General features: G+C 42.5%; 1 protein-coding gene across 2 annotated transcripts; it reads left to right on the top strand.

Annotated features, from left to right (window-relative positions):
- Positions 1–42: 42 nt before the first annotated feature.
- SLAMF6 (SLAM family member 6) lies at positions 43–23,418 on the top strand. Of its 2 annotated transcripts, NM_001445477.1 has the most exon segments (8): positions 43–154; positions 11,792–12,121; positions 15,411–15,674; positions 16,146–16,259; positions 16,864–16,905; positions 18,210–18,289; positions 20,434–20,508; positions 20,854–23,418. In NM_001445477.1, coding segments are annotated over 8 exon segments (966 nt in total). In that variant the 5' UTR covers positions 43–105; the 3' UTR covers positions 20,866–23,418.
- The last annotated feature ends 2,553 nt before the right edge of the window (positions 23,419–25,971 follow it).

Here is a 25,971-nt window from a genome sequence, read left to right on the forward strand (position 1 = left end):
GAAGAAGGAGGAAGTGTCAGAAAAAAAGCAGTTTCAGTTTATGAGAAATTGGCAAGAACATTGACTGCCTTGAGGTCTCCAGCACCAATCTCCACTGCTAAGAGCATGATCTGGCTGTTCCAGTCTCTCACCCTTGTCTTCTGCCTTGACCCAGGTAAATGCTGAAGGGGACCCAGGTAGTCATAAATGAGTCCTGGTTTTGTGCAGCTTGCTTAATCTAAATCACCTCTGTATGGGTGTCTGTCTATCTCTCTGCCAAGGGATCTGGTGGGGCTCACAGTGGTGCCTGATGACCTGCCATTGCCTTGCAATTTGAAAACTTAAAGCCTGAAATGGTTCAGAGTTAACAACTTTACTTGTGTCTATATTTAAGGGAATTATCTGCCGGGATATGGGAAATGAGTTTTCTGAAACATGTTGGGTTTATGACAAACATATTGCATAAAGAACAAGGATTAAGAAAAGATTAAGATTAAGGATTACGAAGGAAACCCTCTCAGCAAATTAGCTACTATCTTACTGTGTGATCTCTGGTAGGTTACAAGTTCCTCCTGAGCCTCATGATCTTAATCATACTGAAGATTGCACTGAGAAAAAAATATTGAAAATCTATGGTTCAGCTTAGCCAAAATTTCTGTGCCAAACTGAAGTACTATAAATAGTCCTTTCAGATTTGCTTATTGCAGAAAAAAAAAAAAATGTTCTCCAACTCTCCTTTCCTCTGATGCAAATCTGGATCTAGCTGGTTCAGCATACTTAATTTGACAGACAGAAAGGAATTCTCTGAGCCTTCCTGCTTTCCATTCCCTGCTATCCACTACATGAAGCATGAAGGTTCATGTCATGTTTGGGGAACCACAGGTGGTCTACTGGGGCCCAAATATAGGATTTAGGGACAGATGGGGCAGGTGATGAGACAGGAAAGCTAGCCCAAAATTAGCTCAGTGTATCAGATAAAAATAGTTAATATTCATTGAGGGCTTATAGTGTTCCAGGCACTGGGTTATCTGTACATGCATAGTATACATAAGCCTTATGACAGTTCTGCGAGTCTATAGTATTATTATCCCCATATTATTATTATGTACTATTATACACTGTTACTATAGTTTTAAAAACTTACCCCAATTTCATTAGCCAGTAGGTGGCAAGCTCTTGAGAAACAATGGCAGCTAGACAAACATGGCAGCAGCACAAGAGAAAGAAAGACAGAAGCAAGGTCACCATAGATGTAGAACTAACTAGATAAACTGGCAATGGGACTGAAAAGTAAAGAGAATTCATTAAATCATCCAATAAATAGGAGTTTCTGTTGTGGCTCAGTGGGTTAAGAACCCAACTAATATCCGTGAGAATCCAGATTGATCCTTGGCCTCACTCAGAGGGTTAAGGATCCGGTGGGGCTGCAAGCTGCGGTGTAGGTCATAGATGTGGCTCAGATCCTGTGTTGCTGTGGCTGTGGTATAGGTCTGCAGCTGTAGCTCTGATATGACCCCTAGTGTGGAAACTTCCATATGCTGTAGGTATGACCCTAAAAATGAAAGAAAGAAAGAAAGAAGAAAGAAAGAAAGAAAGAAAGAAAGAGAGAAAGAGAGAGAGAAAGAGAGAAAGAAAGAAAGAGAGAAAGAAAGAGAGAGAGAGAGAGGGAGGGAGGGAGGAAGGAAGGAAGGAAGGAAGGGGAAGGGAAGGGAAGGGAGGAAGGAAGGAAGGAAGGGGAAGGGAAGGGAAGGGAGGAAGGAAGGAAGGAAGGAAGAAAGAAAGAAAGGAAGGAAGGGAGAGAAAAAGAAAGAAAGAAAAAGATTATCCAATAAATATTCTTTGAGCACCTACTGGATGCCTGGCACTGTTCTGGTTTCTGGGGCTACGCCATGAACAAAGTAGGCAAACATTCCTGCCCTCATGGAGTTAACATTTTAGCAGAGGAGACAAACTATAAACAAGATAAATAAGTAAAATCACATATTGGATAGTGATAAATGATAAGAAGGGAATAAATCAAGTGGGAAAAGGATATGAAACATTTCGGGGGGAAGGCAAGTGAGATTTCAGACAGGGTAGCAAAAAAAGTTTACAAAGTTGGAGGGAGGCGGGAGCAGCCATGAAGAGGAAGGTGATTTTAATTTTGGACCAACCAATTTTAAGATGTTAGTGTGATATCCATGAGAAGATTTCCTGAAAGCAGCCAGAAATCTAGGACTAAAAGAAGAGCCGGGCTGGAAGCTTAGAAATCACAGCATAGAAAGTGAAGCTAAGGAGAATAATGGAAGGAGGACAGAAACTTGGGAAATATGTATAAGATGCAGAAAGAGGAAGAATTGATTTATATATATATATATACACACACACACACACACACACACATATACACACACACACATATATGTTGCTATATATTCAGGAGTTCCCATTGTGGTTCAGCCGTAACTAACCCAACTAGTATCCAGGAGGACGTGGGTTCAATCCCTGGCCTTGTTCAGTGGGTTAAGAATCCCACTGAGTGCTATGAGTTGCCACAAGCGTAGGTTGCAGATGCGGCTTGCAACCTGGCATTGCTGAGGCTGTGGCATGGGCTGGCCCTAACCTGGGAACATTCATATGCTGTGGGTGCAGCCCTAAAAAGACCAAAAAAAAAAAATTTTCATCTATATATTCCAGAACCTCTCCCTGGTCTAGGAGCAGAGACTCATGTCTTCGTCTCTTTGCAAAACTGAACCCATCTCTAAAATTAAATGTTATTGGGGAATCTTGATATAATGCTGATTCTGGAATGGAGACAAAGAATCTGCATTTAGGAGTTCCCGTCGTGGCGCAGTGGTTAACGAATCCGACTAGGAACCATGAGGTTGCGGGTTCGATCCCTGCCCTTGCTCAGTGGGTCAAGTTTCCGGCGTTGCCGTGAGCTGTGGTGTAGGTCGCAGACGCGGCTTGGATCCTGCGTTGCTGTGGCTCTGGCGTAGGCTGGCAGCTACAGCTCCGATTCGACCCCTAGCCCGGGAACCTCCATATGCCGCAGGAGCGGCCCAAGAAATGGCAAAAAGACAAAAAAAAAAAAAAAAAAAAAAATCTACATTTAAAATAAGCTGCCAGGTAACCCCAATGTTGCTCCATGAACCACATACATGAGACAGTCATATTCGACTTGGAAGGAGGAAGAAATAAGAACTAACTCTTGAGACGCAGATGCAAGTATTCTGATGCCCAAGGGAGAACAGGGGTAGGAAATATATGTTCAGCCAATACATGGGGGCCAACCAAATGATTCTGAGGTTTTTAGTCAAAAAGTTGCAGGCTTTTCTGCTAAGAGATTGCAACCCAATAATTCCACTTCCCCCGAGCCGTGTTATCTACTTCTCACCAACCACCCACACCTTCAAATGTTTATGGTTGCTCGCCACAGGTAGAGAGGTGTTTTATTTTTTTATTTTTTATTTATTTATTTATTTATTTTTTTGGTCTTTTTTGCCATTTTCTTGGGCCGCTCCCGCGCCATATGGAGGTTCCCAGGCTAGGGGTTGAATCGGAGCTGCAGCCACCAGCCTACGCCAGAGCCACAGCAACGCGGGATCCGAGCCGCGTCTGCAACCTACACCACAGCTCACGGCAACGCCGGATACTTAACCCACTGAGCAAGGCCAGGGATCGAACCCGCCACCCCATGGTTCCTAGTCGGGTTCGTTAACCACTGCGCCACGACGGGAACTCCAGAGAGGTGTTTTACATTTTGTCATTACCCTCAAGGACAGCTGTGTCTTTCCACTTCTCAGAATCTGCAGTCTGTCCCCACTGGACCACCAGCCTTCCATGCATTCCAGTTTTCAGTCTCTGACTCCAGATCTAGCCTCAGTTGTGTTACCATACACAATGAGAATTTTTGCCTTTTTTTTATTAAGGTGAAATTCACAAAACATAAAAGTAATTTTAAAGTGTGCAGTTCAGTGACATTTAGTAAATTCACAAAGTTGGGCAACCATCACTTTTATTACTCCACATTTCATTACCCCCAAAAGAATTTCACCACCTGTACCCATTAAGCAAACACTTCTCATGTCTTCTCTTTCTATCCACTTGTAAACACCAATCTGCTTTCTGTCTCCATGGGTTTACCTATTCTGGAGATTTCATATGAATGAAATCATGCAATATGTGACTTTTTATGTCTGACTTCTTTAATTTAGTACAATGTTTTCAAGGTCCATTCATGCTGTATCATGTATCAATACTTCATTCTTTTTATTGCTGAATAATATTCGACCATGGGTATATACCATATTTTATTTATCCACTCATTTATTGATGGGCATTTATGTTGTTTCCACCTTGACTCTTGAGTTTAGTACCTCTATGAACCTTCTGTACAAGTATGTATTGGTGTACCTATTTTCAATTCTTCTAGGTATACACCCAAGAATGAAACAGCTACATCATATGATAACACAATTTTTTGAGGAATCACTAAACAGTTTCCTACAGTGGCTATACCAGTTTATATTCCAACCAGCAATGTATAAGAATTCTAATTCTCCACATCCTTACCAATGTTTATTTTTTTTATTATATTAATTCCCACTCTAGTAGATGGTTGTGATTCTGATTTGCATTTCCCTAGCAACTAATGATATTGAGCATATGGGCTAATGATATTTCATGTGTTTATTGGCCACTCGTATGTTTTCTTTGGAGAAATATCTTTTCAATTCCTTTGCCCCTCTTTGTTGGAATTTTTGTCTTTTGGTTTTGAGATGTAAGAGCTCTTTACTTTGAATCATAGATCCTTATCAGATAAATAATTTATGAATATTTTCTCCTATTCTGTGTTTTCTTTTCATTATGGTGATAATGTCCTTTGATGCACAAAAGTTTTTTTAATTATGGTGAAGTTAAATTTATTTTTTTTCTATATCTCCTGCTTTTGGTGTCATATCTAAAAATCCATTCCTAAATCCAATCTGATAAAGATTTACCTCTGTTTCCTTATAAAAAAATTTTATATTTTTTTTGCTTTTATAACTAAGCTATTAAAGTTTTTGAAATAATTTTTGCATAGGTGTGAGATAGGTGTTCAGATTCATTCTTTTGCTTACAGACATTGTGTTGTCCCATCACCATTTGTTGAAGGAGTCATTCTTTCCCCATGGAATGATCTTGGCACGCTTTTCAAAAATTAATTGTCATAAATGTATGATGGACTCTCAACTCAATTCCATATAGACATCTATATGCATATCTTGATGCCAATACACTAACATGTGATTACTGCAGCTATCTAAATTTCAAAATCGGGACATGCGAATTCTCCAATTTGGTTTTCTTTTCTTTTTTTTTTTTTTTTTTTTTTTGCTTTTTAGGGCTGCATGTGCAGCATATGGAAGTTCCCAGGCGAGGCGCATCTGCAACCTACACCACAGCTCATGGCAACACTGGATCCTTAACCCACTAAGCGAGGCCAGGGATGAAACTGCGTCCTCATGAATACCAGTTGGGTTCATTATCACTGAGCCCCAACGGGAACTCCCAATTTTGTTTTTCTTTTTCAATATTGTTTTGGCTAGTTGTGAGTCCCTTACAAATTCAAATGAACTTGAGGATTGGCTTTTTTATTTGTGTAAATAAGTCGTGAAAGTCATTGGAATTTTGATAAAGATTGAATAGAATCTATAACTTGCTTTGAGTAGTATTGCCAAATAGTTTACCTTAAAACTGAGTCTTACAATCTATGAACATAAAATGTCTTTCCATTTATTTAGATATTTTTTAATTTCTTGTGGAAATGTTTCATTGTTTTCAGTGTATAAGACTTGAATCTCTTTGGTTAAATTATTTGTAGATATTTAATTTTTTTGACACTATTGTATATGGAATTGCTTTCTTAGTTTCCTTTTCAGATTGTTCATTGCTAGTGAAAATGCAACAATGTTGTATTTTCGTAAATCGATCTTCTATTCCATAACATTGCTTAATTTATTAGCTCTGATGACTTTTATGTGGATTCTTTATGATTTTCTACTTATGAATCATGTCATCTGTGAATATGAATAGTTTCACTTCCTTTTCAATTAAGATAACTTTTATTCTTTTTCTTGACTAATTGCTGTAACTAAAACTTACAGTATATTGTTAAATAGAAGTGATGGCATGGTTATCTTGTTCCTGGCCTTAGGTGAAAGGCTTTCAGCCATTCATTCTTTTTTTTTTTTTCTTTTTTACTTATATCTTAACTGTATTTTTTTATTTTCCCAGTTTACTGAAAACGATCTTTTCTGACATTTATCCATTTGGGGAATTTTAGTTATCTCAAAGTACACAAAAATTACCTATATTTGCCCATAAACTAAGCACTGATAAAAAGAATACTTAACATAGCAATATTTAAGCATTCCAACATAAAAGAACTTTTTCCAACCTATAATTTTTTTTCCACCTTAGCTAATCTATAGACAACCTTTGGATATATATATATGCAGATGCATCCCTCAAACTGACCATAAGATGAATCAACACACAAATTCCTTCGTCGTGGATAGAACTCAAGTTCCAGAGGCAAAGTGGTTCAAATGGGAACAAAGGAGCTGACTTCCTTACAAAACAAACTAGACAGAAGCAAACTAAGGAGTAGTAAGGAGGCTAATGATTAACCCACAAATCTTTCTCTTTCCGATCAAGGAGCGCACACGCGTGCACTGTGAGCGTGAACTGACTTCTTTCTCCTCAGGCCCTGGCGTCAGGAGGCAGTTCCTACTTTCAGCCATTCTTTTTTTTCTTGGTCTTTTTGCCTTTTCTAGGGCCGCTCCCGAGGCATATGGAGGTTCCCAGGCTAGGGGTCGAATCAGAGCTGTAGCTGCTGGCCTACACCAGAGCCACAGCAATGCGGGATCCAAGCTGCATCTGTGACCTACATCACAGCTCACGGCAAGACCAGATCCTAAACCCACGGAGCGAAGCCAGGGATCGAACCCACAATGTCATGGTTCCTAGTCGGATTCGTTAATCACTGAGCCACGACGGGAACTCCTCAGCCATTCATTCTTGAGTAGAATGTTAGTTGTGGATTTTTCAGATGATTTTTATCAAACTGAGGATTTCCCTTCTATTCCTACATTCTTAAGTATAGAAGCATGTTGGATTTTGTTAAATGCTTTTTTTCTTTGTCACCTGAGATGATCGTGTATCTTTTTTTCCTTAATTCTACTAACGTATTGCATTAATTAATTTTCATATGTTGAGTCACTCTTCCATTCCTAAAATAAATTCCAATTATCCATGGTGTATAATCTTTTTAACATGTTGCTGGATTCATTTTATTACTGTTTTGTTGAGGATTTTTTCATCAATATTCATAGAGATAGTGGTCCATAGTTGGAGGGGGTATGTGTATGTGTGTGTATGATATCTTTGGCTGTGTTATCAGGGTAATACCGGCTTCATCAGATGAATTAGCAAGTGTTTTCTGGAGTTCCCACTGCGGCTCAGTGATAATGAATCTGACTGTTATCCATGGACCCCGGTTCAGTCCCTGGCCTCATTCAGTGGGTTAAGGATCCAGTGTTGCCTTGAGCTGTGGCATAGGCCAGCAGCTGTGGCTCCAATTTGACCCCTAGCCTGGGAACTTCCATATGCCGCAGGTGGGGTCCTAAAAAAATTAAAAAATAAATAAGATAAAATTTAAAAAATTTTTAAAAAGAGAGAAAGTGTTTTCTCCTCTCCTACTTTTTGGGAGGAGTTTGAGAAGTATTGATGTTAATTATTCTTTAACTATTTGGTAGAATTCACCAGTGAAGTCATCAGGTCCTGGGCTTTTCTTTGTCAGGTTTTTTATTACTGATACAATTTCTTTACTTGTCATAGGTCCTCTTAGATTTTTTATTTCTTCATAAGTCAGTCTTAGTAATCCATTTCTAGGAATTTGTCTTTTTCATCTAGGTTATCTAATTTGTTGTTATACAGTTATTCATAGTATTTTCTTATGACTGATTTTTATTTCTATAAGATCTGCAGTAATGTCTACTCTTTCTCATTTTTAAAATTTGAGTCTTCTCTATTTTTTCTTAATTAATTTAGTTAACCGTATGTCAATCTTTCTGATCTTTTCAAAGAACCAATTTCCCCTATAAGCACAGTGTTGACTGCATCCTGTAAGTTTTGGTATGCTGTAGTTTCATTTTCACTCCTCCTACTCAAGATCTTACCCTATGTATCTCTTCCTCTCTCTACTAAATCTCTTGAGAAATCAGGCCCTACTCTTCTTCTGAACTCGTTTCATGCTGAGCTGAAGCAGCCACTATATCCCTCTTCCCTATAGAAAAGTCTAAGCCAGTCCCCTAGGTTAGATATCCCAAAGTTTCTCTGACATTTCCCTCCTTTTCATGATCAGTTCAGTCTTACCCGCTATCTTTATTCCTTCCCATTTCTCAAAAATATTCCATGTTTCTTAATACCGTCCCCCAAAAAAATGGTTCAGGTAATCTTTCAAGACAATTTACATTCTGGAGTTCCCATTATGGCTCAGTGGTTAACAAATCTGACTAGCATCCATGAGGACGCAGGTTCGATCCCTGGCTTTGCTCAGTGGATTAAGGATCCGGTGTTGCCGTGAGCCGTGGTGTAGGTCACAGACCCAGCTCAGATCTTGTGTTGCTGTGGCTGTGGCGTAGGCCAGCAGCTACAGCTCCAATTCAAACCCTAGCCTGGCAATCTCCATATGCCATGGGTGCATCCCTAAAAAGCCAAAAAAAAAAAAAAGGACAATTTTACATTCTAATCTCAGCCTACTTAGTATTCCCTGAATTCCCTGGGCCAGGTTATGGGGGCATAAAGCATAATTAATGTATTACTCATGTTCTCAGAGTGACTGAGCCATGCAAACAAACACACTCCAAATTTCTGCTGAGTCAACATTTTCACCAGAGCACAGGCAGGACTGCAGCACCACCCCCATGCTCCAGGTGGTCCTCACTGACTTAGAAAGGATACTTCTCCTAGGCCCCCATATCAGCTTTCTGTTGCAGTCATTTGGGTGTCCTCCCAATTCTTAATCTCCTCTTCTGGTTCTAGTTGTGCAAATCTGCTGTCAGTGGAACTACTTAGAGGAGACCTCAATGCCCTGCAGAGAACAACAATATTCAAGCCAAGGATGCTGACCCAGGACATTCCCAAAGCATCAGTGCTGGTTCCAGGCAGAGTAGAGAAAAGGGCCTTTTTGTACTTTCTGGGTCACACCACATCATCTGGGTCCCAAAGCAGCTCTCTAAGAGGAAATATTTATGCTGCAGACCTTACAGAGACAAAAAAGTGAGCCACTCAGACACCTGGGGGAAGAGCAATCCAGGCAGAAGGAATTACAAGTGTACAACCCTGATCTGTTCCAGGAATAGCCAGGCCAGCAGGGTGTGAGCAAAGTGAACAACGGGGGGAGTTATAGGATGTTAAGTCAAAGAGTGAAAAATGACCTTTTGGTCCTTATAGGTCATTATAGTTATGTTGTTTTTTGTTATTATTTTATCCCCATTTAGTCTGACAAATATAACATGCAAAGAGAAAACTGTACAAATCCTAAGTGTCAGGTCAAAGAATGAACACATGTTAAGAAATGGCACATTATCAGCAGCCCAGAATACCTGTTTATGCTCCCTCCTACCCCCATCCCTCCCTCCTTCTCAAAGGTAACTCTATCCCAACTTTTAAAAGAATAGATTTGTTGGAGTTCCCATTGTGGCTCAGCAGTAATGAATCCAACTAGTATCCATGAGGACACGGGTTCTATCCCCGGCCTCGCTCAGCGGATTAAGGATCCAGCAGTGGAGTGAACTGTGGTATAGGTCGCAGACACAGCTTGGGCCCTGAATTCCTGTGGCTGTGGTGTAGGCTGGCAGCTGCAGCTCTGATTCTGACCCCTAGCCTAGGAACTTCCATATGCCATGGGTGCAGCGCTAAAAAGACCAAAATAATAATAATAATAATAATAATAATAATAATAATAATAATTTGTTTTGGAGTTCCCATTGCGGCTCAGCAAGTTAAGGACCCAGCTTTATCTCTGTGATGATGTAGGTTCAATTCCTGGCCTCACTCAGTGGGTTAAGGGTCTGGCATTGCAAGCTGTGGCATAGTTTGCAGCTGAAGCTCTGATTCAACTCCTAGCCTGGGAATTTCCATATGCCGCAGGTGTAGCCCCAAGAAGGAGAAAAAATAAAATAAGTACATAGATTTGTTTTGCCTGGTTTTTAGCTTTCAATAAATGGAAACTCACCATTGTATTCTATTTGTATTTGGGGTTTTTTTCACTCAAGATTTTGCTTGTGATACTCACCCATGTGACTCCAAGAGGGACAAAGGAGCAAAATGACAAATAATAGCATGTTAAAATGCTGATGGGAAAGGTGTAGTAAGAGGGGGCATTGACGGCCCTGCTCATGTGATGAGCATGCTTATGACCATCTGAGAAAGAGAGGAAGTGTGAACTCACCCAGGAGATGGGTGTCAAGATCCCAAGAGACAGTTCCTCCTCTGCTCAGATCCCCTCCTTTGAACTAGAAGATCATGAGAATGTTGAAGTTGTGGTAATGGTTACTTATACACTGATTCACTCAAACATTTCTAGATCCTACTTGGTGTCAGGAACAGTGCTGAGATATAAAGATAATTAGGGCATGGTCAGCTGGACAAACTAGTAAACAGAGCACCACAAAATACTGTAATAAATGCTAGGAATCTGGCAAATGATGCTAAGGAAGTATCTTCTTTAAGAATGATTGTGGCGTTCCCACTGTGGCACAATGGGATCAGTGGCATCTCTGCATCGATGGGATGCAGATTCGATCCCTGGCCCAGCACACTGGGTTGAGGATCCAGTGTTGCTGCAGCTGCAGCGCAGGTTGCAACTGCGACTCGGATCTCATCCCTGGCTAGGGAACTCCATATGCCTCTGGGTGGCAACGAAAAAAAAAAAAAAAAAGAAGAAGAATTGTGATTATTTCACTTTTTTTTGCTCATACATTAACAGCTCTGTGATCTGCTCATGAGAGTACAGCCATTATATGTTATTACTTTTATATTTATCAGGTTTTATCCCCTCAGTTACTAGACTATTATCTTTTGCAACAAAAGAGATATCTTCTTGTATCATGAAAAGAGCACAAATTAGTTAGCATCAAAGTAGTTGGGTCTGAATCCTGACTGTTATTCTTTAGCTGTGTAACCCTGGGGAAATTAGTTAACTTCTCTGTGCCTCAGTTCCTTGTCTATAAATAGACAATAATATTCATCATACCTGCTTCACAGAATTGTCAACATCAAATGAAATAACATATAAGAAGAACAGTAAATTCCTACTATTCATCCTCTAATCCTGCAACCCTACTATGCTGAACACAGTAGGTATTTAGAAAATGTCGAGCTTTAATTATATTTCATCAGCAAAGACTTGTGGGTTTTGGAGTCCGTGCCAGGGAGTTGATGTGGTTGTTCTTCTCCATCTCATGCACCCATAACTCAGAAACTGGGGTTGGACAGTGTGGCCATGACCTAGGAGTGACCAACAAGTGTGGGAGGGTAGATCGGCCAGGATCATCTGGACCAACTACCCAATAGCCAAGAGTGGTAGACATTTGTCAGACTCTGTGATTGTCCATTTCAACATGTCCATTTCAACACTTCTCCTAACTCTTTCCCTCTTCCTCATATCCCTGGACTTCTGTATCAGAGAGCTCCGACGGATTGGCAGAATAAGGAGAAAGGGTGGGGGGTGGGCAGGAGATGGGCAGGGAAAGTTATAGGAGTTTCCTTTCTGTGCTTGCAGGGAATACAGTTTCACAAACCAGCTCAACCCCACTGATTGTGAACGGGACCCTGGGGGAGTCAGTAACTCTACCCCTGAAGTTCCCTGAAGAAGAGAAGATCATGTCCATCACCTGGCTTCACGATGGAAAATCTATCATCTTCATACGGCCAAATAAGGCACAAAGTCCACTAATACACGTAACTGATCCAAAACAGAGCAATCGATTGAACGTCACCAAGTCCTACTCTCTGCAACTCAGCAACCTGACGATGGCAGACACAGGATCTTACACCGCCCAGATAACCACAACCTCCGTAGTGTTTTACAGTTATTATCTGAGGATCTTCAGTGAGTCAAAGCTTGGGGTTTAATTATGTATGGACTAAAAAAACAATACATTTCAATCCTATATGACTGCAGGTGTACACTATAGCCTAGTGGTAAAAAGCATGGCATTTGGAGCTAGTTCGAGGTCTAGCAGGAAACTAGTTCAATGGTATTGCACAGCAGTTAGTGACAGAGCTGAGATTAGAACCTAAGTCTTGTGATTCCTAGACCCTGTACCAGGATCCACCACACTTGAGACAATTTTCTTCTGCCGCTATTTAGAAGACCAAGCACGACTTCTGCAACAACCACACTCCTGAGGTTCATTGCCAATGCCTTCTCATGGCCTTTTAGGGTACCACTCCTTCAAAGACACACACACAAAGAGATGTGTAAGCTACACCAACATATTTTACAATATTGCAAAGGAATTTTTAGGTATAAATTATATAGATTTTTTAACACATTGACCAGGCAAAGGATGGCAACGATTTGATCTTTTAGGCCAATATCAATTAATTGGGTGTAACTGCCTAGTGTTCAGTGTTAAGAAAGAAGTTAGAGTCATGTTACATTTATTCACTGAGTCAACAATATTTGTTAACCACAGACACTGTTTTAGGCACTGAAATACATCAGTGAGCAAAGATCCTTGCCCTCATGGAGCTGACATTCTGGATGGGGAAAATGGGGACAATAATAAACAATAGACATAATATATAAACAAATGACACAGTACGTAAGCCATTAGTGCTATGAAGAAAAGAGATTAGAACAGCATGGGGGGAGTTCCCTTTGCGGCTCAGTGGAAACAAACCCAACTAGTATCTGCGAGGATGCAGGTTTGATCCCTCCCTCACTCTGTGGGTTAAGGATCCAGCATTGCTGTGAGCTGTGGTGTAGGTCCCAGATGTGGCTCAGATCTGGTGTTGCTGTGGCATAGGCATAAACAGCAGCTGTACCTCCAAATTCGACCCCTAGCCTGGGAACTTTCATATACCACAACCGTGGCCCTATTAAAAGAAAAAAAAAAAAAAAAAAAAAAGACCAGCATAAGGAATATGGAGCATCAGGAGTGCCAGAGAGCAGAGGTCAATTTTAAATGGAATGGTCATAATAGGCTTCATTGAGAAGATGACATTTGAGCCAAGACTCTTTTACCTGTTAGAGGTAAAAGTGAGCCATGCAGACATCTGGATGAAAAACCATCCAGCACAGGCACTCCCGTGCATCTGGCAGCCTCAAGGAACATCAAGGAGATTAATTACTAAGGAGCAGAGTGAGGAGGACAGTTGACAGGAAATGAGATCAGTCAGGAAGCAAGGGGCCATGTCACATAAGGCCCTGAGAGCCATCACCAGGACTTTGGCTTATGCCCCTGGTGACTGGAGGGTTTTGCAGAGAAGTAATACAATTTGACTTACTTGTTTAAATGATACCTTTGGTTGTTCTGTTGACAGCAGGCCTCAAGGGACAGTGGAAGCCACTGCCAAGTTCTGTTGTGGCTCAGCAGTAATGAGCCCAATTAGTATCCATGTGGATTCAGGTTCAATCCCTGGCCTCGCTCAGTAAGTTAAAGATCCAGCACTGCTGTGAGCTGTGGTGTAGGTTGCGGATGCATCTCGGTTCTCGCATTGCTGTAGCTGTGGCATAGGCCAGCAGCTGCAGCTCTGATTCGATCCCTAGCCTGGGAACTTCCATATGCCACACACGTGACCCTAAAAAGCAAAAAAAAAAAAAAAAAGACTGGAAGCCATGGACCAATTAGGAAGCCTTTGCAATAATCCAAGCAAGAGATAATGCTGGTTTAGACCACAGGACAGCAGTGGAGGTGGTGAGAAGTGGTTGAATTCTGGATATATTTTAGAGGTAAAGCCAGTAAGATTTCCTGATGTGGGAATATGAGATGAAAAGATGAGTCAGGAGTGCCTCCAGGGCTTTTGGCTGGGGCAAGTATGCAGTTGTCAACTAAGATGGAATTCAGAAGCTGCAGATTGAAAAGGTCTTGGAGAGGAAAACAGGAGTCCTTGTGAACACGTTGAGTTGAAGATACACATGGAAGATATACATATCCAAATGGAAATGTCAAGTAGGTAATTATATATTCATCAAGTGGAGAAAAGAATCAAGATAAATTTTTGAGATCAGCAATGAACATTGGTTGAAGAAGATGTAATATTCATGCCAAATATTTGCCATTGCCATGCTATGAGCTGTCTCATTTAACCCTTATACTTACCCCAGAAGGAGATATTATCGCCCAGTTTTACAAATGAAGAAGTTGAGGCACAGAGAGATTACAATTTGTCCATAGTTGTGTAGCCAATAAATGACAAAGCCACAATTCTAACCCAGGTCTTCCTAACTCCAAATCCAATGCTCTTGCCATTACATAAAAATTCTTTTCTAGCACCACCTCTACTCAGCTAAGCTTATAGCATTAGTCAGTCCCTTCTAATCAGATGGTTGGAGTCATTGTGTTCTCTATTGGGTCAGCTTAATTTCAACCCTCAGGCTAAGTCTAGGTCAGTGGTCTTTTCTGTACTGTTTCTATGTCCCCATTGATTCAGAGCTGCTGAGACGTTACAAGGTAATACTTTCTGGTCTCTGCTTTCAGAAATTTCTGCTTCATATGTACTCTAAAATGCTCAAATATATTGCATTTCTCTGTTCCACAGAATTGCTTGCTTGCTTTCTCAATTTCTTCACTTCTTCTTTCCTAATTCTTTAGTTTTCAACATTTCTTTTCCTGACTTGCTGACACTCTGCGTTAAGGTCTCTTTGTCATCATTTGAGAACCAGAATTTCCATAGATGTGTGGGAAATAGAGTTCCCCAAGGAAGTTAAGCTTCTGTCTTCTACCCCAGCTATGAATTCCGATGATGGAAGAAACAGGGCTCTTGTGCCTGGGCTTCGGGTTTCTGACCAGGCTAAGGTAGGGCTGGCCCTTAGCTTAGTCTCCAAATGTTCTTTACACAATAGGCAGTGAACTAGGGCTAGAAAGGACCCTGAGAATAAACTGGAGTTCAAAAATTTTTAATGATCAGCCCCAAATCACCCAACTAGTTGGTGTCAACTCCAGTCTTTCCCTTCCCACTTCTCCCACTGGCTACTCTGTCTCATACTGATGTCCCTCATCATTTGGTCACCCCTGACCTCAGTCCCACCCATTAGGCAGCACACACAGGCTTATTTATAGAGCACAGAGCAGTGTGAGGGGGAATACAGAAACAATGAGGTGAGGGATACTATTCGCAGAGGGCTGAGCCAGGCCATCTGTCCTAAATCCAGGCCCCTTCTCTGCACACAGGACGGCTGGGGAACCTTCAGGTTGTCACTCTCACTGAAAGGTCTAGGAATGAGACCTGTGTGATCCACCTGACCTGCTCCGTGGAGGATCCAAATGATAACGTCTCATTCAGCTGGCAGGTCTCAGGAAGCATGCTTCCAAGTGAAGCAAACCTCACTGTCTCCTGGGACCCCAAGAATTTCAGAGACGAGACCTACATGTGCATAGCTGAGAATCCTGTCAGCAATGCCTCCTCCTCTGTCTCTGTCCAGAGCCTCTGCAAAGGTAACCGTCTGTCTCAGGTCTCTCGCAGCATCTTGAACAGCTGTGGGTGCTGTATCCCTTGCGCTCTCCAAGATTCCCAAAATAGCTGCCCAAAGGGAGGCAGCCAAGGGATGCTGGGAGAGGACAGACACCCTCGGGAGCTCTGTGCCTCCCACTCCCCACCCAGAGGTTCGTCCTTCCCTCCCTCTCCACCAACCCTTTTTCCAGCCCACTCAGAGCCCTTGGGAAAGCAAGATTGCTTCCTCCACCCCACCCCACCCCCAGCTCTACCAGGCTTCTCTCGGCCCTGTCTGGCACATGGGACTCCCTCTCTCAGAAAGCCTGCCCAGACCCCCAGGCCCTCCAGGTATTGATGAACCCACTCAGTCCCCAAAGGTGGCCTAGAAGACTTAGTGCAGTCAAGGCTCTAAGGAAAACACTTGGCCTCATTCGATGTGTCTCAAGTACAATTTCTTTTTTTTTTCTTTTCAGGTGTTATTAATGCAAAAAATGTACACCTGGACACCAGATGGTTTATAATGGTGGTTCCTTTGATATGTATAGTCATCTTTGCCTGCTTGTGTGTTCGGAGGAAAAAATTAGCAGGTTTCCTTTCTTCCTACTTGCTTCTTCTCCAAGATTCCAGAGACGTAGAGTCTGGGGCCTCCATAAGATGCTGTCTGGGAGTTCCCATCATGACTCAGCGGTAACGAACCTGACTAGGATCCATGAGGATTCGGGTTCGATCCCTGACCTCTCTCAGTGGATTAAGAATCCAGTGTTGCCGTGAGCTTTGGTGTAGGTCGCAGACGCAGCTCGGATTCCACGTTGCTGTGGCTGTGGCATAGGCCGGTGGCTGCAGCTCCAATTCACCCCCTAGCCTGGGAACTTCCATATGCAGCAGGCGTGGCCCCAAAAAAAAGACAAAAAAAAAATCTGTCTTGTGGAAGACAGATAAAGGGAAGGCGTATGCAAACCCTGGCTCAGCTAGTTCCCTGGGACCACACCTGGGTTGTGAATACACACATGATAATCTCCTAAGAAAGGCATCCTACTCTTAAATTCAGGACCCAGCCTCCGGGCCTGCCTGCCCTTCCCTTTGTGGTCCCTTTTCATGACATCCTCTAGAGTGACATCTATTTGGGGGTAGGGGGTAGAAGGCTTATCTCACAACATTCACAATTTCAATTTCCCTGATTTTATTTTTCAGATGTCTTTCATTTCCCTGCTCAGCAAACCCAAGGAGCTGGTGGTGAGCTTCCAGCCTCTGAACTCCCAATCGTAAAACAGATGGGAAGGCCCAAATGGAAAAGAACGGGGGCTGGTCAGAGGGTTAGATAATGAAAGAGGAGGGAGTCTGAACGTCATGACTCAGATGGACCAGAAGATACAAGGGGAGCTGACCCATAACTGTGCAAGTTTGTCCCCTGTGAGACCTACAGGGTCCCTTGCAAGAATGCAAAGTGGTCACTCATGCAATTTCTTAGAGTGGGATTAGGGTCATTCCCCACTCTGCTGATGGAGAGACTACATGCCAGTGACAGGGCTCATGGCCTGTCCATTACCAGCAGCAGATGCAGTGGAAAGACAGGATTAGAAGCATCAAAGGTCCAAAGACAAACAGCCTGACTCCATCCCTCTATTCAGCCAGGGCCTGGGCATTGAGTAGATATCATCAAAAGAGAAAGTATGATATAGAGACAGGAACATGGGCTCTGGTCACATTGGGATCAGTCTCAATTCATGGGTGAGAGATAGGTGACTTCAGGTACAGGGCATAAGGCTTGGAGTCAGAAGGCATGCATTCAAATTCCTGTCCCATCACTTCCTGCGTGACTGCACCAAATCAGTAAAATTTTCTGAGCCTCTTTTTCCTCATCTCTAATATAATCAACCTAAGAAGCTACGAAAGCTATGAAAACTTTAATAGTTTTCTCTGTGTGAAACAATCTGGCTCCACTATGCTAGAGCAAGTTTCCCTAGCTCTTGTGTAGACAGTGCTATTTGGCCCCAGAATCTTCCCTTCCTATGAATCCAGAGGAAGCCTAAAGCTTTAGGGTACCTCAAGACCATGTGCCCCCCAAGAGATGAGGTTAGAAATAGATCACATGGCTGAGAGGGTTCTGGTTCAACATGGAATTCCAAATACTGTCAAAAATAAATGAACCCCTGGAGTTCCTATTGCAGCACAGTGGAAATTAATCTAACTAGTATCCATGAGGACATGGGTTCAATCCCTGGCCTCGCCCAGTGGGTTAAGGATCTGGAGTTGCTGTGTGCTGTGGTGTAGGTCACAGATGTGGCTCAGATCCCACATTGCTATGGCTGTGGCATTAGGCCAATGGCTATAGCTCTGATTTGACCCCTAGCCTGGGAATTTCCCTATGCCATGGGTGCGGCCCTAAAAAGCAAATAAATACCTAAATGAACCCTAAGGAAGGGCAATGCCTTGAACAACTGCCTATTTGGGGTCAGAGAGTGGCCTGGAGTAGACAGGGCCTTGGGAGAATAGACCAGAGTCCTTCGACCACTGAATGTGCCTTCCTGTGTTAACAGCAGAGACCGTGAGGAACTTAGAATATGCTTCCTTCTCTTCTGGGAACACTGTCTATGCTCAGGTCACCCATGCAAATCAGGTGAGTACTTTTAGGTTTCTACTCCATCATGGTCATCATTTTTACAGTCATTATTCATGAACTTGTCACCACAATCATCTAAGTCCAAATGATGTTCACAACAGCAAACTTGAAGACAGCGACAAGAGCTACAGAGTTGTGTGTGGGATCTTTCTGGACCCCACTGTTCTCACCCCCGTGGAATGTTTACTCATGCTCTGCCTTACATCACTTAATCTACCTACTTAATGCATCAGTAAGTCTTGTCCCTTCAGCTTAATAAGGGAAAATTATATCTTCCTCCCTCTTCCTCAAAGTCTTAGTGTGATGCTCAGTAAATAGTTGCTGGGCAGATCAGATTTCAATTAAGTTTGAGAGCTCCCAGCAGGGGGGCTTCTCATCCTGGATATAGGGGAAATAGGGAAGCTCAGAAGAGTCTCTCAAGGGAGTTCCCGTCATGGCTCAGCAGCTAACAAACCCGACTAGGATCCATGAGGATGCAGGTTTGATCCCTGGCCTTGCTCAGTGGGTTAAGGATCCAGTGTTGCCATGAGCTATGGTGTAAGTCACAGACATGGCTCAGATCCTGCATTGCTGTGGCTGTGGTGTAGGCCAGCAGCTGCAGTTCAGATTCGACGCCCGGCCTGGGAACTTCCATATTCCTTGGGTTTGACCCTTAAAAAAAAAGACAAAAGGAAAAAAAAGAGTCTCTCAGAGGGAAAGAAGGCTAAAAATTTGCAATTCTTCTGTAGTAGAGGACCCTAAAGTCTTGAGTAACGCTCAACTCATCCCCTCCCCTCTAGCAACATAACAGGATGGTCTTGGTCAGTCATCTGGAACTCCTCATCGTGCATCAGTAATTCCCCCAACAACCCCAAAATAAAGCACCTGCAGGTGGTACATTTCTAAAGAACAGTACACATCCTGGGAGGTCAGTTTCCATGTCTTCAGAAAAATAAGTCATGAGAGCCCAGCATTCCTCAACTGCCAGAAGCACTCATCTGGCTAGAAATCTTGGATTCCACCAGCAAATCTCCCCTCCCCAGGTCCCTTGCAGGTATTTGCAAGGTAGGCTCCTTGAAGATAGCACATAAGAAAATGTACTCTCACTTCATATATTTCAATTGCCTTTCCAATGTCCTCTTGAAGACCACATGAACCATTGTCAGGAAACCAAGGGACTAATCTCCAGCACATTTACTTGTTTTAAAGCAAAACATGATACTCTGGCGAGTTTCAGAGGTTTGAGGATACCCTAAATATTCCTTAATTCATTTTTTAAAATGCCAAAAACTATGGGCATGGGGGGGACTTCTGTTATTGCTGGACTTTTATTGTAAGGAGAGTCATTCTTAAAGTATTCCTACTCCACCAGTTCCCCATGCTTGAGGAGACCCCAATGACCTGATGACCAGATAATTAGAATCACAGGCAATATCTCCAGTTATAGGTAGCAAAGATCTGAGACAAAAGATGTCATACAATAACCAACTGGTGTGTGGATTAGTTCTTCAAAATGGAAGAAGGAGAGTAGAGTTGGACACGGGACAAGATGGTTTTCTTCCCTTCACACCACCTGCCAACAAGGTCACCCTTCTGCCTTTCTCTGGTTCTTGAGCCCACCAGTTGGCTGGAGTGTTGTGCTTCTGTTTGGGGCCCAGGAAAGGTGACTAATCCTTCACAGATAAAAGAGCTGGTGCTTGGTGTCCAGCTCCTCTTGCCAATCACTCCCTAGCCTCCCTCCTGAAGAACCTTTTTTTTTTTTTTTTTTTTGTCTTTTGTCTTTTTTGTTGTTGTTGTTGTTGTTGTTGCTATTTCTTGGGCCGCTCCCACGGCATATGGAGGTTCCCAGGCTAGGGGTTGAGTCGGAGCTGTAGCCACCGGCCTACGCCTGAGCCACAGCAACGTGGGATCCGAGCCGCGTCTGCAACCTACACCACAGCTCACGGCAACGCCGGATCGTTAACCCACTGAGCAAGGGCAGGGACCGAACCCGCAACCTCATGGTTCCTAGTCGGATTCGTTAATCACTGTGCCACGACGGGAACTCCTGTCCTGAAGAACCTTGACATCATTCCTCTTTTGTCACACTGCCTTTCCTGGGAATGTATGTACACAAGAGTCCATGTCTCTGTGTGAACCAAATGGGAATGATTGTTTTACAGGAAAGAGGAACCCTAACACCTTTGAAAAATAATGACTCCACCACAATTTACACTGAAGTTCATCAGTCTGGAGAGGTAAGCCCATGGTTTCCCCCCTTCTTACATTCTTACCTCTCTCTGCAGACCTTTGACTTAACAAATATAGGTATAAAAGTGTCGATTTACAGATGCACCAATACCAGCAGAACACCAAAAGTCTCAGGACATCCCCAAAATAAATCTGAGAAGCTGTCTTGTATTAGGATCACCACTTACAATTGAGTTTTTAACCTACTTGTTTTTTAAATTGAATCCTGCCTGTGCTTTCAACATCCCTATCTGCCTACTTATGCTCTCCAGACCTCCTCAATATCCATGAGGAGTGGCCTGAAGCACTGGTCCCTATTGACCTAGTTTATTTTTCTCCTTTTCCTATTACAGAAAGCCCTCTGAACCCAGGCCAGCTGCCCTCCACAATGTCACGTAAGGTGCTAAAAGGCCTCCAAAGAATTCAGGAACGACACATCTTCTCCTGATCCCATGAGAAAGGACAGAGCTTGGTCTCTGCCTGGCAGCAGAATTTGAATATCTAGGAGTATCGCTCCCACTCCTTCAGATTTGAACCTACTTACTGAGGTCAAATATGTAGGGAATAACATCATTTCCAGCATATGACCCAGATAACATTTTCTAATCTGCTCCAGGACATACAGCAGAAACCATGCCCAGATGTTGACTTTCTCTTTGGTAACTCATCGAATGGAGTCACGATTGGCAGAGAGATTACAATTCAGAAGACAACCACCTCTGTCCTTTTAGAAAGCAGCAGGATTGTGATTCTCCTGGGAGAGAGTACTGTGTGTTGTTTACGTGTGTTTTCTCTGGAGTTAACCAGGCCCATGTTCAAATCCTCATACATCCTCGTGTGTCATTTACTAGACACGCCTCCTGGGACATGTTACTAACCTCTTGGAGCTCTGGTCTCCTAGACTGAAAAAGGAGGGTAGTAGTACATCAGCCCTGTTATTCACACCGGGAACCAAGGCTTCAACTTCTCTATAACCAAGCCCTTTGGACTCTACCTCCAACTAGTGGACCTCTCCACTTTTCTGCACATCTTCAACCAAGTTGTATATACAGGCAGCATCCTCACAACCTGGACTGCTACAATAAACGCCAAGCAACTCTCTACAACTTTTGCTCTTGGCTCCCTCCAATCAAGGCTCTACGATACAGCTAAAGTAATATTTTTAATATAAATCGGATCCTTGGAGTTCCTGTTGTGGCTCAGAGGTAATGAACCTGACTAGTATCCATGAGGACACGGGTTCAATCCCTGGCCCTGATCAGTGGGTCAGGGATCCAGTGCTACTGTGAGCTGTGGTGTAGGTTGCAGACGTGACTCAGATCCTGCATTGCTGTGGCATAGGCTGGCAGTCACAGCTCCAATTCAACCCCTGGCCTGGGAGATTTCATACACCGTGGGTGTGGCCCTAAAAAACAAAATTAAAAAAAAATTGAATCCTTCACTTGTCTGCTTAAAATTCTGCAAGACTTCCCAGTACACTCAGATTAAAACTTGAGTCTACATAGTTCTGGAGGGTCTAGCCCATCTATCTCCAGCCCCAGCTAGTATCACTCCCCCCACCCTGCTTTTGTTTGTTTGTTTGTTTGTTGTTGTTTTAAGGGGTTTTTTTTGGGGGGGGAGTTGTTTTTTGGACCATGCCTGGCATGGAGAAGATCCTGGGCCAGAGATCAAACCAGTGCCAAAACAGTGACCCAAGTTACAGCAGTGGCCAAGCTGGATCCTTAACCCAGGCCACAAGGGAACTCCACCCCCCACTATCCTTATTTAGACTCCCCAGTCTCCTTTCAGCTCCCCTATTAGAGGAAATATTTTGCTATGTTAGGGTTATTTACGTCTTCCTCAAGGCCCTTCTTTCTGCCTGTCCAGTTCCTATTCTTTAGGTCTCATCTTACATATGTCACCTTCTAAGAGAGACCTTCCTAGACCTCTCTATCTGAAATGACTTTATCGTATGTCATTAAATATTTATTTTTATTTGTTTAATGTCTCTTTCTCCTACTATACCGTAAGCTCTTTAGGAATAGAAAGCATGACAATTTTGTTTATCACTGTATCCCCAGCATCTAGCAGAGTATCTAACACATAGCGAATGTTCAGTAATTTTTTTTTTTTAATGGATACACCTTCGACATTTGGAAGTTCTTGGACCAGGGAGTGAATCTGAGCCACAGCTGGGGCAACACTGGATCCTTTAACCCACTGTGCCAGGCTGGGGATGGAACCCGAGCCCCCCTGCAACAACCTCAGCTGCTCGGATTCTTAAGCCACTGCACCACAGCAAGAACACCTCAGTAAATATTTTTGATAAACAAATAAATAAATAAAATGTGTGTGTAATGGAGGGTTTTTTTTTTTTCTTTTCTTTTTACAACCACACCAGCAACATAGGGAAGTTCCCAAGCTAAGGGTCACTGGATCCTCAACCCACTGAGTGAGGCCAGGGATCTAACCCGAATCCTCATGGACACTATGGTGGGTTCTTAACCTACTGAGCCACAACAGGAAGTCCTTGAGAGTTAAGTAAAACACTTGGAATTAAGTAAACACTTGGAGGAGTTCCCATCGTGGTGCAGCAGAAATGAATCCAACCAGTATACATGAGGATGCAGGTTGGATCCCTGGCCTCGCTCTGTGAGTCAGGGATCTGGTATTGCATTGAGCTGTGGTGTAGGTTGCAGACATGGCTTGGATCCACATGGCTTTGGCGTAGGCGGGCAGCTACAGCTCCGATTCGACCCCTATCCTGGGAACCTCCTGATGCCTCAGGTGTGGCCCTAAGAATAAGAAGAAAAAAGGAAAGTAAAGAACTTGGACCCCTTAGCACAGTGCTTAGCACGTGAAAGAGCTCAGTGAATGTTAGCCATCATTGTTGTTGTGTTCTCGTTGTTGTTATTATTATTAAATTATATTCTCTTGAACTGACAGAATCTTCTCACATGCCTTCGATACAATAAAAAAGGGAAAAATACACATTATCTGTGTATCCCACTTCCACATTATGTCCTACCTTTCTCTGCTCAAATTTTCTAATTCCATTCTTTTACCACATGTGAAAAATAATCTTCCTTTTCCCCTGGAATGAAGTCTCTGATTTTTTTTTGGGGGGGGGCTTGAAGTATTTTTTTTAATTTAAAAAACCACTTTGTTGAGGAATAGTTGATGTACAAAAAGCTGTACATCCTCAAGCATGCCACTTGAGTTTGGAGGTAAGTGTATGGTCATGAAACTATGATCACGATCAATGCTTTAATATCCATCACCTCCAAAAGTTTCCTCCACCTTCTTCATTTTTTTGATTTTTAATTTTCTTGCATGACAAGAACACATAACAAAAGATCTACCCTCGTAAACTTTTAAGTATATAATACAGTATTATTAATTCTAGACACTATGCCTTGCCTAGCGTAAGATCGCCAGGGCTTATTCTTCTTGCATAACTGAAACTTCATATCCTTTGACCAACACCTTCCCTATTCCATCTTCCCTATTCCCCGTCCTCCTGTTCCTTGGTAACCACCTTTCTATTCTCTGCTTCTATATGTTTAACCATTTTAAATTCCTCATATAAACAGAATTATGTAGTTGGTCTTATGGGTCTGGATTATTTCTCCTAACATAATGTCCTCCTTGTTCATCTATGAATTTCATGTCCTTTTATATACTCAGAAGTGGAATTGCTGGATTATATGGTAGTTATATTTTTAATTTTTTTGTCTCTCTCTCTCTCTCTTTTTTTTTGTTTTTTATTTTTGTTTTTTGTTTTTTTTGTTTTTTTTTTTTTTGTTTAGGATCACACCTGCTACACATGGAAGTTCCCAGGCTAGGGGTTGGGTCAGATCTGCAGCTGCCAGCCTACACCACAGCTACAGCAACACCAGATCAGAACCGTGTCTTCAACCTACATAGCAACACAAGGCAACGCCAGGGATCAAACACACATGCTCATGGATACTAGTCAGATTTGTTACTGCTGAGCCACAATGGGAACTCCAGTGTTTATCTTGTTAAAAAAGGTCCATACTTAGCACCTGGCTCACAGTGAGTAGTTAAGTGTTTACTGAATGAGTGAATAAATAACAGCTACTTAATAAATAAAATTATCTGTAAGATTAGTTGTTGAAGAGGTACTGTTTTCTAAATTAAAAATTATAATTTTGACCTTTTCAAACTACTTATTCTGTCCATTATCATAGCAGGCTCTTCTCCTGTACCCTTGAAAATATATGTTCTAAAAAGTTTGATGTTAAAGTTACTTTTCCCTTTGCCTTAAATTGCCATGAAATCACCTTTGATTTGGATTATCAGGCCCTGAGAGGGGCTTCGATAGGTATATTTTCCTTTCCTTGGGTTATTAAAAGAATTAATCATATTCAGTCTACAGAAATGAATGAAGGAAGAGAGAAAAGTACAATTTAAGGTGATTATGGGACATCCAGGAAGCCTCCAGTCAGCAGAATCTAAGGAAACAATCCTATTTATGGGACAGGAATCCTAAGAGAAGCCAATTTAAGGAGAGGTTTAGAAGAGCCAGAAAGATGAGAAAGAAGACAAGGATGGTGCAACATAATGAAAGCTAAAGGAAGGAAAACTTTAAGAGGATTCTGAAATGTCAAGTTTGTTGCAAATACCAGAATGCAGAGTAAAGACCCCTGGATCCGGACATTGGTGCCTTTAAGACTTCAGCATCAGGGAGTTCCCATTGTGGCTCAGTGGAAACAAATCTGACTAGCATCCATGAGGACGCAGTTTCAATCCCTGGCCTCTCTCAGTGGGTCAAGGATCTGGCGTTGCTGTCAGCTGTGGTGTAGGTCACAGATGCAGCTCAGATCCTGCGTTGCTGTGGCTGTGATGTAGACCAGAAGCTACAGTTCCGATTCGACCCCTAGCATGGGAACCTCCATGTGCCTCAGGTGTGGCCCTAAAAGTGACAAAAAAAAAAAAGGAGAGAGAGATTTCAGCATCAGAAGAGTGGTGGGGCTAGGTAGGAGGAAGTGAAAGCTTTGGGTGTAAGCCATTCATTCTAGAAGTCTGGTAGTAAAAGGTTGGGAGAGTGTCCCTGTCCTTCGTTCGTACAGGAAGTATCTTTAGCTTACCTCTGGAAAGAGGAAAGTCAAGGGGTAATATTTCCTCCCTCTCTAGGTAAGAAGTCTCTTCTCATCACCTTGAAATACAGGATGAGATGTCTGTCTAGTGGATCTGGAACCGGGTTTCCTTCTCTCTGTTCTGCATCCATCTACACAGTCTTCCCCATAGCAGTATATACACTGGATCCTGAGGGAACAGTTGAGTGGTTCTTTACTAAAAGCTTTAGGTGAATGTTCCAAAGCTACACAGGGTCCAAGCATTGGTTTGGGGGTGGGCTGGGGAGTGGGCAAGGGAGATAGGGCATTGTTATTTTGGTTCTAGCTAATTTGCTCCTTGGACCAACAAGAGGTGGGACAAAGCTTGAGGTGGGGCTTGAGCTATCAGTT

Source organism: Sus scrofa, chromosome 4 (genome assembly GCF_054392235.1).
Source record: "Sus scrofa isolate SSC_HxYL_T2T_F1_AM1 chromosome 4, Sscrofa_HxYL_maternal_Yorkshire_Landrace_v2.0, whole genome shotgun sequence".
In the NCBI taxonomy this organism is placed as follows: Eukaryota; Metazoa; Chordata; class Mammalia; order Artiodactyla; family Suidae; genus Sus; species Sus scrofa.

Bases quoted from the DNA above. Each gene is read 5' to 3' on its own strand.
- SLAMF6 (XM_085020468.1), top strand. From the start codon at position 106: ATGATCTGGCTGTTCCAGTCTCTCACCCTTGTCTTCTGCCTTGACCCA. The intron at 15,675-16,145 runs GTAACCGTCTGT...TTTTCTTTTCAG, and splicing joins TGTCCAGAGCCTCTGCAAAG to GTGTTATTAATGCAAAAAAT. The intron at 18,290-20,433 runs GTGAGTACTTTT...ATTGTTTTACAG, and splicing joins AGGTCACCCATGCAAATCAG to GAAAGAGGAACCCTAACACC.